This window comes from Doryrhamphus excisus, linkage group LG19 (assembly GCF_037039965.1).
Source record: "Doryrhamphus excisus strain RoL-2023G ecotype Guam linkage group LG19, RoL_Dexc_Guam_v1.1, whole genome shotgun sequence".
NCBI classification, from domain to species: Eukaryota; Metazoa; Chordata; class Actinopteri; order Syngnathiformes; family Syngnathidae; genus Doryrhamphus; species Doryrhamphus excisus.
In genome coordinates this window covers 12,327,168-12,341,359 of record NC_136375.1, presented here as the reverse complement: position 1 = coordinate 12,341,359, position 14,192 = coordinate 12,327,168, and the positions used below count along the sequence as shown (strand labels likewise).

The window sequence follows — 14,192 nt, the reverse complement described above, 5'->3', positions numbered from 1 at the left end:
TAATTGTGTCCGGTGTGCACACAGCTTTAAGCTGTCATTTCAATATTAAACTTTGGTATCAAGGTGGGGGGGCTCAAACTAGCGTCTCGCGGGCCGCATTTGGCCCGTGGGCCGTGAGTTTGAGACCCCTGCAGTAGGGTGTTAATTAAACATAATTCATTACAAAAATTTGTAACCAGTTATTTTATAGTATATGGTACTTTTACAATCAGTAACTGTTACATTTGTTCACTTCCTGCTTTCCTAATATAATTTAAGTTTTTTGTTTTGTTTTTTTTTAATCACGTACCGAAGTACGAGGTGATATGACCATACAATGACATAATGCTGTTAAACAATGCTTCTGAAGGAACAACAATGAAACTGGCCACTTTGAGAAGTTCCATAGCAGGCGGACAATAGACAGGGGGTGAGGGGCGGCTCCTCCCTTTTGCCTGAAGACTGTCACTTGATTGTACCTGAACTAGAGCTACCAGACCTCCATATAGGTGGAGAAACGATGATAGATAACATGCTGACATGCTTTAGCGGGGGCCGTCTTGACACCAGGCGTTTCTGATGTATAGGAATTCATCATACAAAAGCAGTGAAATCAGATCCAAACCCCAACCTGTTTCCCTATGACACAAAATAACCCAGCATGGGGATCAAGGATATTAGATACTTTTTGCCACGCACAAAACAAACCTTTTTCTCCTTGTCATGTTGTCTTTTGGCTGTAAAATAATAACTGGTACTGTGTATTTTCAGCCACTATGTTTTATAGTAATTTGATCTACGAGAGGATACCATGCCAATTCCCGTTCCGCTCTGTTGGCTCCTCTAAACTTCCTGTCGGAACATCTGATTTGTACAAAGAGGCACTTCCTCCTCTCCCTGTTTATCATGCCTTTCATTCCTGACACTAAACTCTTTGCTGCAGTTTTTTTAAGACAGTATTTACCTCTAAAAGTACAGTAAAATAAAGCCCTTAATGATTTCGATTTGTGTGGAATGGTTTATTCCTGGTCTCACCTGCTGGATCCAAGGTCCAGAAGGGAGTTAGCGTTGGATATGCTGTTGGGTGGCGAAAACGTTAACGGAGAGGAGAAACCGGAGAGCGGAAGGCCTGCAAAACAAACAATGCAGATGTTAATAATACCGTCCTGTTTGTTTTACTTGTTAGGATTATGTGAAAGATATAAAAGACTCTTAACATGTTGACATTTCTCCATTTAAAAAAAAAACATGAATCTTAAAGACACTTTAAAATCTCCTCGATTGGTGCGAATCTCGAAAACAACCACATGTGCAGTCAGCCTTGAACGCGTGCGCGTCTAATCTTATCTCCTCACGCTTGATACAGCCGCAGCACATGCAAAGCTCGCGGCGGGAAAGTTGACACTCGCCTCATTAGAACGGTCATTTGACAGCCCGGATATTGCGCTTGAAGGCGCGCCAGAGAGATGGAGACGAGGGTGCAGCCAAAGGACAGGCGAGGAGGCGAGATGGAGGCTAAGTGTGCTCAAGTTGATCAGGTTCATACACGTGCCAGCAGCTGTACTTGATAGCCATGACGGCTAATAGCTGCTGAAAGACGCTCCTTTGCAATAAACGCATGGAGATATGTGCAGTCAGACTGTATTTATTTGTTTGTTTTATTATTTTTATTATTCATTCATTCATTCATTTTCTACCGCTTTTTCCTCACGAGGGTCACGGGGGTACTGGAGCCTATCCCAGCTGTCTTTGGGCGGGAGGCGGGGTACACCCTGGACTGGTCGCCAGCCAATCACAGGGCACATATAGACAAACAACCATTCACACTCACATTCATACCTATGGACAATTTGGAGTCACCAATTAACCTAGCATGTTTTTGGAATGTGGGAGGAAACCGGAGTACCCGGAGAAAACCCACGCATGCACGGGGAGAACATGCAAACTCCACACAGATGCCCGAGGGTGGAATTGAACCCTGGTCTATTATTTATTATTTATTTATTATGTTTTATTATTTATTTGTGTTTATTTGTTGAAAAATACACCACACGGTGGCGCTGTTATTGAATGAAATGATATTTCCCACAAAAAACTCACCGCAAAATTTGGTACACACTTTTTAGGGGTCCGACAAGCACATGTGTGAAATTTTAACAAGATGGATTGAAAAACATGGCCGCCATGAAGCAAAGCATCTTCGCAGGGGGGCATGGATTATTAACCATTTGTCTAATGATTGAATATGAGTATGTATATATTAGTATTACGGTAATGCATGATGGTTTTTTAGGTTTAGGTCTAGGGATGGAGTAGAAAAGGGAAAAAAAGAAATAAAGTCAGTAACTCTGACATAAGCTAATAAACATAATGTGTCCTCACAAATAAATGATAAGGTTTCATACAAAAAGTAGTAAAAAAATATGTAATGTTTGGCAAGATAATAATATACCCTCATTGTGTAACGTGTCTAATCCAGTACAGGCTTTGAAATATTGGTCAAAATGTAGCATTTTCAAGGCAAAAGATAACAGTTGTAGCACTAACTGGGTACAAAGCGGTCGAAATACCCAAAAGGTGGCGCGAGACACAATGCCGTCTGATGATTGGTCAGTAAAGTTGCAAATTTCCCCTCTGAGGGACGAATAAAGGCATATCTTATTTTAAAAGTAACTATAGGGGTGTTATTTCATGTTTAGAGGGCTCTAATAATGAGACTGATAATGGGAACGCTTCGTCTCGGCCCAGTGCGGCTCCCCCCCCCTTAGGAACAAACCTGCGGCGTTAGGAACGAGAGGCGGACTGAGAAGGTTGCAGTTGTGAAATCCGCCGTTTCCCAGCGAGGTGATGAGAGGCAGTGCCATTGGCGTGGGCGCCAGGGGTCGCATGAGGGTGTTAGCCGGGATGGGTGTTAGCATGGGCATGGCGGACATACACGACACGCCGACAGACAGGTTTGGCAAAGAGCCCATCCCTGCAAGGAGGACATGGACGTTTAAAGATGGACGGAAAACCCGACTACGGTTGGTTTTTGTGTGGCGTTTTGTGTTTACCAAAGCGGGCCGACGAAGGGACGGGGGCGGCGGAATTGGCGAGAGGTGGCTGCTTCATGACCATGGGCAGGGCTGACGGTAAGCTCCGCCCTTGCAGTTTGAGTTTAATGAGTTTCATGGCGATGGAGAACTCCTGTCTGTCCATCTTGCCGTCGCTGTCCATGTCGGCCAGGTTCCTGCAGAGAAGCGTAGGAAACACATCGGAATCATTATTTAAATTCCATTATTCCAGATTTTCCAAAAAGATAGACACTACATGGTATGTTCATTCATTTTCTAACGCTTTTTCCTCACGAGCGTCACAGGGGGGGGCTGGAGCCTATCCCAGCTGTCTTTGGACTGGTCGCCAGCCAATCACAGGGCACATATAGACAAACAACCATTCACACTCACATTCATACCTATGGACAATTTGGAGTCGCCAATTAACCTAGCATGTTTTTGGAATGTTTTGGAACGCATGCACGGGGAGAACATGCAAACTCCACACAGAGATGCCCAAGTGTGGAATTGAACCCTGGTCTTCTAGCTGTGAGGTCTGTGCACTAACCACTCGTCCGCCGTGCCGCCCTACATGGTATGTTGTTATTCGAAAATGAACTCATGAGGTAGACATTAAGTAAAGTGGCATCATCAAACTACACCTGGAGTACACAGAAAAACTGAGTACAAAGTGAAGACACTACATGATATGCTGTTCAGGAAGAAGATATTCCCGCCAAAATATGGAACATCTATGGACAAATAAGGTCGCAATGTTGGCATCAGATGATCAAACTAGGAAAGTGTCAAGACAGTGCATGATATGCTGCCTGCTGCGATGCGTCACCAAGCTACACAACTAACCAACGTACCAGATCTCCGCCAGGACAGACGATGGCAGGCCCGACTGCAGGAAGAAGCCCCTAGCTTGCTCGCCTGTAGACGGACAACAAGGAAGGAACGTTACGTCAAGCAGACGTGACGACAACTCCATACAGGATGTTGAGTTACCGGAGACGTAGCCGAGGGCGGGGGCCAGGGTGTCAAACTGTTTGTCGTGTTTGCATCGCTCCTCTGGAGTGATGGCCCACGTGCCGGATCCACCTGGACAACAAAACAGAAATGTACAGTTGATTGTCTTAACATCTAGAAAACAAATTAGTCAAGACACTGCGTGATATGCTGCTTGAAGCTAAAAATAAAAATTGTCCACAAATCCAGCATCACATGATCAACCCTTGGTAAGCGCACATAAAAATCATGCTGGCTGGATTATGATACTTTTTGTGTCATGATATTGTGCATGGTATGCTGCTTCTTCCTTCTTGCTCAACTCCAAAGAAAAATCAAGACAAGGAACGTGTTGTCGTCATGGAAGTGCATTCATTTTCTACCGCTTATCCTCACGAGGGTCGCGGAGGGTGCTGGAGCCTATCCCAGCTGTCTTCAGGCGAGAGGCGGGGTACACCCTGGACTGGTTGCCAACCAATCACAGGGCACATATAGACAAACAACCATTCACACTCACATTCATACCTATGGACAATTTGGAGTGGCCAATTAACCTAGCATGTTTTTGGAATGTGGGAGGAAACCGGAGTACCCGGAGAAAACCCACGCATGCACGGGGAGAACATGCAAACTCCACACAGAGATGGCCGAGGGTGGAATTGAACCCTGGTCTCCTAGCTGTGTGGCCTGCACACTAACCACTTGTACTCCGTGCAGCCATTTTGGTAATCAATGAATCCTTTTTTTTATTTAAATATGTAAATAAATAACTAAAACTAACAATAAATCAAAAATATAAACAAATAAAAAATAGAACATCATTTTAAAAAACCTTGCGGTCACAAACAAATCAATAAAAATAATATTTATTACAAATGAATATATAAAAATAAATAAAAATCTAAACAAATAAATACATCATCAAAAAAACAATAGGAATAAATAACTAAAACTAACAATAAATCAAAAATATAAACAAATAAAAAATAGAACATAATTAAAAAATATATATAAAAATAATTAAAGATAAACAAATAAGAAAAAATAGAAAATATAAATGGAATGTGGGAGGAAACCGGAGTACCCGGAGAAAACCCACGCATGCACGAGGAGAACATGCAAACTCCACACAGAGATGGCCGAGGGTGGAATTGAACCCTGGTCTCCTAGCTGTGTAGCCTGCACACTAACCACTTGCACTCCGTGCAGCCATTTTGGTAATCAATGAATCCTTTTTTTTATTTAAATATGTAAATAAATAACTAAAACTAACAATAAATCAAAAACATAAACAAATAAAAAATAGAACATCATTTTAAAAAAACGTGCGGTCACAAACAAATCAATAAAAATAATATTTATTACAAATGAATAAATAAAAATAAATAAAAATCTAAACAAATAAATACATCATCAAAAAAACAATAGGAATAAATAACTAAAACTAACAATAAATCAAAAATATAAACAAATAAAAAATAGAACATAATTAAAAAAAAAAATAAAAATAATTAAAGATAAACAAATAAGAAAAAATAGAAAATATAAATGGAATGTGGGAGGAAACCGGAGTACCCGGAGAAAACCCACGCATGCACGGGGAGAACATGCAAACTCCACACAGAGATGGCCGAGGGTGGAATTGAACCCTGGTCTCCTAGCTGTGTAGCCTGCACACTAACCACTTGCACTCCGTGCAGCCATTTTGGTAATCAATGAATCCTTTTTTTTATTTAAATATGTAAATAAATAACTAAAACTAACAATAAATCAAAAACATAAACAAATAAAAAATAGAACATCATTTTAAAAAAACGTGCGGTCACAAACAAATCAATAAAAATAATATTTATTACAAATGAATAAATAAAAATAAATAAAAATCTAAACAAATAAATACATCATCAAAAAAACAATAGGAATAAATAACTAAAACTAACAATAAATCAAAAATATAAACAAATAAAAAATAGAACATAATTAAAAAAAAAAATAAAAATAATTAAAGATAAACAAATAAGAAAAAATAGAAAATATAAATGGAATGTGGGAGGAAACCGGAGTACCCGGAGAAAACCCACGCATGCACGAGGAGAACATGCAAACTCCACACAGAGATGGCCGAGGGTGGAATTGAACGCTGTTCTGCACGCTAACCACTCGACCGTGGTGCAGCCGTCATGGAAGTGCATTGAGGTGAATTGAAATTCTTAATTCTCCAATGATGAGTAGAACTTTTCTTGTTGTTGCCCAGATTTATGCTATTTATTTATTTATTGATGCCGTATGATTTCCCACCCCAAAAAGATGACGCCCCCTCCTCCCTCGCATCGGCCCCCTCCCCAATAATTGATGTCGGAAAAAAAAAACTCAGGAGTCAGCTCCTTTCACTCCAGCTTATACAGTTTCTCAAGGTACTTTGAGGGATGGGACTGTGAATTAAATATGCGAAGGAAAACTCCTTACTTCTCAAAGGCTCGCTCTTCATAGGAAAGACGGCGATAGCCATCAATTACTCATGAGGGACTTCATCAAATCATAACAGGATGAGATGGCGGAATGATTTAACATCGTCTGGGTGCTTTAAAAAGCCGTAGAGAGGTTTTTATGATGAGGAGAATTGACGCCATGCTCGATGTGGACGTCAGTGGAAGCTGAGGAGTTGATAAATGGAGTCTTCACGGTAGAATAATCGATACTTCCAACGCCAGATAAATGTCAACAACGTGATGCGTCAAAGTGAGTTATCTGCATAATCCTGTCAGAGGTGGACAACCAGGAAACGTTCTCATTTGGAAAGTAAGGATTTATAGAGAAAAGTGGAATTTTCAAACGCCGTGTTTGTTCAATTTATGTATTTTTGGGACGATTTATTATTATTTATGTACGTATTATATATTATATATATTCACTGTATGGATTTTTACTTTATTTATTTATGTCTGATCACACAAAAAATACATCTAAATATATTAAAAAACACACCAAAATATAAATTATAAAATAAATACAAACATGAAATATAATTATATATGTATATAATTATTTCTAATAATGATATATCATTGGAATAAAACAATTCCACCAGAAAAAAACAATACAGCTCTTGTAAAATATAACAAAAGGTTAAATCCTATTGATCTATAATAAAAGGCCAAAAATGGGAAAAAATTATGTTTTGAGAATTATGTAAAAAAATATGGAAGTAAAGTCATAATTACCTGAGGAAAATTGAAGAGAATAAAGTTGAAAAAGGTGGGAAAGGAACAGCAGAAAAGACAAAAAGCTGTCATTTTTGGATAATAAAGTCAAAATATTATGAGACAAAAGTTATTTTAATGATTTATATATATACATATATATATATATATATATTTTTTTTTTACAAAGAATACAATTGTAATATCAGGAAAAATGATGTCATTTTATTAGCAAAGAGTTGAAACATATTTTTAAAAAGTTGCAATATTATGAGAAACAAACAAGATAAAATAAAGTTGCCATTTTTGGACAATTACGTTTGTGAAAATGTTGTAATATTATAGCAATAAGGCCATAATATTATGAAAATACGACTTTTTCACCTATATTACCATTACCAAAGCATTGCCATATCACAAGGCTGAGATGCAATTTATATCTTGAAATATTTTTGAGCATGATTCATTTTTCACAACGTGGCCCCCTGCTGGGAAACGTTTGGACACCCCTGCTTTAAATATTTCAAACCTATTGGTTGATGTTAATGTTCCAAAAAAGGATGAACCCGATGTGTGATTAGTATTTTATTGGCCCAGGTGTGTTTTTATGACTTTACTGCACGTGCATAAAGATAAGTGTGTGTTACAACATTTAGCATTCCCATTTATTCCTCCACACTTGCTACAGGAAATGCCACCCTGCCCATGATGGAACTTCCCCAAAACTAACCCAAACATCCAATCGCTGCATGCCGGGCAGACACACACACACACACACACACACACACACACACACACACCCAGAGGTCCCCTGGCCTCAGGATGTAATTGGATCAGCAATGCCTTCTAAATAGAGGCGAGCAGAAGCAGAAATACGCAGAAGTTGACCTCACTGCTTGAGCGGAACCGTCTCGCTCTTTCCCCCGAATCACCATGGTAACGCACCTGTGCAGGTATGCAAAGCTGCCAGGCTTCCCCGACCCACTTTTGTCATTGTCAGCATAACTCAGGCACAGAACGTGCTAAGTAATTAATCTTGCTCGGTGATGTGACTACTGTCGTTTAGGGCGGCTAAATATTTAGCACAGCCCCGCAGGGACCATCGTAGAGGCTGAACTGTGAGGAAGTGGGACGATGCCAAGCGCCTTACGAAGGAAAGGTTGGCAGTCCAGGCGGCTTGGGGTTGTTTAGATTAGGGATGGGCAACCGTTTAAAACCGTTTAAAAGTGCTTTTAGCGAGCCCGATTGGCGAAAAAGATGTGTAGTGAAGCCTGCTTTTTTTTTTTTTTAAACAATGTACTGGGCGGGCTTATCTAGCTTCCGGTGGGTCAAACCCAAGTCATCCCCATCTCCTGACTGCGTGGCCAACATGCTAACCACAACACAACCGTGCGGTCACAAACATTCATTCATTTTCTACCGCTTTTTCCTCATGAGGGTCGCGGGGGGTGCTGGAGCCTATCCCAGCTGTCTTCGGGCGAGAGGCGAACACCCTGGACTGGTCGCCAGCCAATCACAGGGCACATATAGACAAACAACCATTCACACTCACATTCATACCTATGGATAATTTAGAGTCGCCAATTAACCTAGCATGTTTTTGGAATGTGGGAGGAAACTGGAGTACCTGGAAAAAACCTGCAAACTCCACACAGAGAGTTTGCAGAGAGTGGAATTGAACCCTGGTCTCCTAGCTGTGAGGTCTGCGCGCTAACCACTAGTCCACCGTGCCACCCGGTCACAAACAAATCAATAGTTTTTAAATAGTTTAAAGGCTATTTAAAGGCTAGTTTTATAAAATAGTTTAAAATAGTTAAAAAAATTATATTTATTACAAATGAATAAATAAAAATATAAACAAATAAATACATCATCAAAAAAATTATAAAAATAATATAAATAGTAATAAATAACTAAAACAAATCAAATCAAAAATCTAAACAAATAAAAAATAAAACAATTTAAAAAATTAATAAAAACAAGATAAATAAATAAGAAAAAATAGAAAATATAAAGAAATTTATAGAGCTTGATTCCTGATAACCATTCCACACTGCATCCACACTGTCACTCACAGACAGTGCAAGGTGGACCGGCGTACTACACAGAGCGTATATTAAACAGCTCTCAATCCACACGGGTCCTTCCACTAATGAGTGAATACAAACGGCTTCTGCAGCAGAGGAGCCTGTGTGGAATTTTCAACCGACTGCGACACAAAAAGTGTTGTTTTACTTCCCTTTGTGAGCGCCGTTGTCTTGGTGCTGCCTGCCTACCTTCCTGCCCTGGGGGGTGGGGGGGGGGGGGGCTCTGGTGACTATTTACATACGAGGCACCACGACTGGGTGAATGTCACACCGGGCTGATGTCATGATGGACGCACAAGGCCTTCTATTTTTTTGCTTTTTAATGAGCGTATGGCACGCTCGCCGCTTGTTTGGGAAGCGTGGCGCTCATGACGACACATCTTAGCCGCTTGGCGTCATTAAGAATCCAGGGGGTGACAAGCCTGGTTGCCACGGGGATGTTTTGCTGCTCTCCTCCTCCTGGGTTCAAGTCAGGGGCGGTGGCGTTAACTCCCATCCATGCAGCCGTGAAATGACAGGTGTGGCGCCCCATGGACAAAATGCTTTGGAATACATGCTAGCATACGTGCGTGTCACACGGATAGCCTTGTAGTTTTATCATCATGAGACAAATAACCTTGCTGGGGTCAGTCCCCGAAGATTACAGGGGTGTACAAAGTGTAGCACGGGGGCTGTTTGTGTTTATTTGGCCTGGAGCACATTCCATAAAAGAATTTAACAAGAAAACTAAAAAAAAATAAAAAATCATAATAGCATCAAATAAAATGATGTAATATTATGAGAACGAAAACAACAAATTAAAAAAAAAAGTTCTAAGGTTATGAGAATAAATCAAAATACGGGAAGAAAATTAAAGTAAAATAAAGTAAAAATATTTATAAAATGGAGCCTATCCCAGCTGTCTTCGGGCGAGAGGCGGGGAACACCCTGGACTGGTGGCCAGCCAATCACAGGGCACATATAGACAAACAACCATTCACACTCACATTCATACCTATGGACAATTTGGAGTAGCTAATTAACCTAGCATGTTTTTGGGAATGTGGGAGGAAACCGGAGTACCCGGAGAAAACCCACGCATGCACGGGGAGAACATGGTGGAAATTGAACCCTGGTCTCCTAGCTGTGAGGTCTGCGCGCTAACCACTCGAGCACCGTGCCGCTCATAATAATAGCATCAAATAAAAAGATGTAATATTATGAGAACCAAAAAAACAAACAAAAAAATTCCAAGATTATGAGAATAAATCAAAATATGTGAAGAAAATCATTCCTTCATTCTTGTAGACAAGGAATAATATATGTTTTATTGGGATGAGGTTGGAATCTGGGTGGTTAGGGGGGGTGGGACTAGATAAGTCTTGACTTCTTCCCATTCCCTTTCGAACATGTGTACGTTTATATATGCATAGGTATTTTTATTTGTGTTGATTTATGTTTGATTTGTTGTGCTTTAGATGATGTTCGAAATAAAGAAGAAAAAAAAAGTTGGGAAAAACAGCTGGAATTTTATGAGAATCAAGTTAAAATATTAGGAAAAGAAATTGTATTCCAACAAGGAAAAAACAAAAATGAATTAAAAGGGGCGTAACTCACCGTTCATGTCTGCAGGTGGAGGTGCAGAGAAGGAGAGTCCTCCACACGGCTAACTGGATGGCTGGCTAACTTCCAGGCATCTGCAGAGAGAGGAAGTGACATGATTGAGTGTGTTCCATGTCTGTTGGAGAGAGGTGTTCAAGGCATGCGTGTCCGAAGAGAACGGATCAACAGGGAGAACAAAATGACATTCTACAGGGACGTCGCATATTGTATATCTTTGTCTGCTGTACCACACGGCGAGGCAGGAGGAGTCTTTAGTGGGCGCCGTCTATCTTGATTTCCCTGGTGACGTTTAAGACTTCTGCACTGTCAACATCCATCTTGGCCGCGTCCTCACTTGGCTCAATTGCAACACAAGAGATTGTTCCTTCCGGAAAAGACTGACGCTTGGCTTCTGCCGCTGCCAGTTTCTCCAATCGTGTCCAAGGACGGATGATGGCTCATGTTGGCCAATTTCCCATCATCCATTTCTCAGCTCAACTAGATGCCATCTTAGGTTGCGTAGAAAGCTGCGATAGTTAATCGATTAACCCACAACTAATTTGGTAATCATTAATTTTCTACTGCTTATCTTCACAAAGGTCTATCCCAGTTGTCTTCAGGCAAGAGGCAGCCAATCACAGGGCACATATAGACAAACAACCATTCACACTCACATTCATACCTATGGACAATTTGGAGTGGCCAATTAACCTAGCATGTTTTTGGAATGTGGGAGGAAACCGGAGTACCCGGAGAAAACCCACGCATGCACGGGGAGAACATGCAAACTCCACACAGAGATGCCCGAGGTTGGAATCAAACTCCTAGCTGTGTGGCCTGCACACTAACCACTCGTACTCCGTACAGCCATTTTGGTAATCAATTTTAAAAAATTTAAATATGTAAATAAATAACTAAAACTAACAATAAGTCAAAAATATAAACAAATAAAAAATAGAACAAAATTTAAAAAAATGCAGTCACAAACAAATAAATAAAAAATGTTTAAAAAAAATTATATTATTACAAATGAATAAATAAAAATATAAACAAATAAATACATCATCAAAAAAATGATAAAAATAATATAAATGTGACTAAATAACTAAAACTAACAATAAATCAAAAATATAAACAAATAAAAAATAGAACATAATTTAAAAAAGATTATAAAAATAAGATAAACAAATAGAATAGAAAATATAAAGAAATTAATAGAACATGATTCAATGAATCCTTTTTCAATTTAAATATGTAAATATCCTCAGATTTCAGCCTCTCAAATGAGAATATTTTTTAGATTCCCGAGTCATCCATATTAGCTTTGTGTTTTAGTCAAAACAAGCTAGTGACAGATGTCACCTTAGACTCTGGAAAAGAGTGATATAGATATGTTGACATCGACAAAGAAAATGATCAATGATTGTATTTATTGTTTTACTGAAGCTATTTGTTATTATTCATTAATAAGTCAGCAGCCTCTGCTTCCAGGCACAACTCTAATTATCATAATCTCACAATTTCATACCGGGTCATGCCCTTCCAGTCCTGTAGGCAGTGATAATGTACATTAAAATAATATTGCTACTCAATAAATAGGGCCCGTATTTGTACTTGTATCTGGATCTGGGCCTGACTCGTTCTGCCTTACTTGCTATGTACTTTCTTTTGTCTTGTGCAAACACTTACGAATTAAGACATTTTAACAGCATCCGCCCTCGTTGACAAACACTTGTGCGCCCAGAGGTGTGTAAGCATGTGTGCTGTCAAACACAAGATCTGCTTCAACAACAACGATGCACAATAAGGAAACAGTTTTCTTCATGTTTGCAACCATGGAATAGTCCAATAAAAGCACACTGCTTTACTTGAGGGAATCAGAGGAGCTTTGACTCCATGCATGCTGATTGACACCTGCACGCGCCTCTACAGTCGGATGTGTGTATCAATGCATCACTCTGTGTGTGTGTGTGTGTGTGTGTGCACAGAAGGGTGATCCTGTTTTCACCCAGGAAGCTTTGCTAAGCCACTCGAAGAAAGAAGCCAGTGTGTGTTTGTGTGTGTGTGTGTGTGTATTCACACTCATATTCACCTTCCTCTGTTGTGATACTGCAGGTGAAAATCAATTTTAAATCTCCTTTTCTATCTTTTGTGAGACATCCACCACAGCAACACACACACACACACACACACACACACACACGATCCTTGTTAGGACTAACAAAACTGTAAGAAGAGTCACAAACAGTATAAAAATAAAACATAAGTAACAAAATATATGCTGTAAAAACCAAACAAAGCTGCTTAACCATCACATGGAGAGGCGGCAACAACAGCAACAAACAGTAACAGCTATGATTGACAGCGTCACTGAGGTGCTAACAATTTAAAAAGGTACATTTGGTAACAAAAACTCAAAACATTCCCAAAAATGTGCTGTAAACACTTGATACATTTAAAACTAATATTAAAACTATTTTGTAGTATCTATCTCTTTACATTGTGTCTTTTTGTTGCTCGCTTCAGTCTCAATCTGGCGCTGCGTGCTTTGACGAGGAAAAAAGCAGCGCCATCTGGTGGCGATATAAGTGAAAAATTAAACGTCCCGTTTGAAATTGTGGGAACAAAATAGCAAGAAACGGATGTTAAATCAAAAATATCCTCTGGCAAATGTCACCAATGTTCATTCAACCCAGAATGCCATGAAAGCATCTCGTCATGTTTAAGCTAACACCTCCGTGACACTGTCAGTCAAAATTAGAGTGTTACTATCTTTGCAAAGGTCCAATCTTTGTATTGGATCTCATCAGTTCATGAGGCATTCATGGAAGACTGTTGAACTGGAGACGGGCCCAATATGTGTTGACATAAAGCTTGGGAGTCGGGCTGGTGTTGGCAAATGCTCTTAAACAAATACAAGGGGGAACAAATAAATTCCATTTAAGTCGCAATGGCAGGCTATTTGTGGATTTTCTCAGCAGATGTCAGTGTCACAGCGGTAACGGAGTGACCGCTTACAGACGTGTAAACATGTAACATGTCAGACGTGTTGCAGCAATGTGAGCCATACAGCACATACATTAAATAGGCGCTCAGTATCTCGCCGTCGATGACGATAACACCCCCCCCCCCAAAAAAAATGCACAAAACGTTTTTTTTACCTGTTGCACAAGGACCAGCAGCGGTAGTCCGACCTCCAGGATGGTAATTTAGCAAGTGGGGAAGGAGGGACCGAGCGTACAGCGCCGCCGGGTTGTGTGTACTGGAAGTGGGTGTCTCCCTCTGCATCAAGTAGGAAG

At 40.0% G+C, this 14,192-nt stretch overlaps 1 protein-coding gene across 5 annotated transcripts in view; it reads right to left on the bottom strand.

Moving 5' to 3' along the window:
- Positions 1 to 14,192, bottom strand: part of itsn2a (intersectin 2a) — a 26,468-nt gene extending 12,276 nt beyond the window's left edge. For all 5 annotated transcript variants that reach the window (XM_058056368.2, XM_078799091.1, XM_078799092.1 and 2 more), the window contains exons 1-7: positions 14,055 to 14,192; positions 10,909 to 10,988; positions 4,026 to 4,118; positions 3,887 to 3,950; positions 3,033 to 3,208; positions 2,756 to 2,953; positions 1,015 to 1,108 (exon numbers count right to left, since the gene is read on the bottom strand). In XM_058056368.2, coding sequence (XP_057912351.2) covers positions 1,015 to 1,108; positions 2,756 to 2,953; positions 3,033 to 3,208; positions 3,887 to 3,950; positions 4,026 to 4,118; positions 10,909 to 10,915 — 632 coding nt within the window. In that variant the 5' untranslated portion in view covers positions 10,916 to 10,988; positions 14,055 to 14,192. The remainder of the gene's footprint in view (positions 1 to 1,014; positions 1,109 to 2,755; positions 2,954 to 3,032; positions 3,209 to 3,886; positions 3,951 to 4,025; positions 4,119 to 10,908; positions 10,989 to 14,054) is intronic.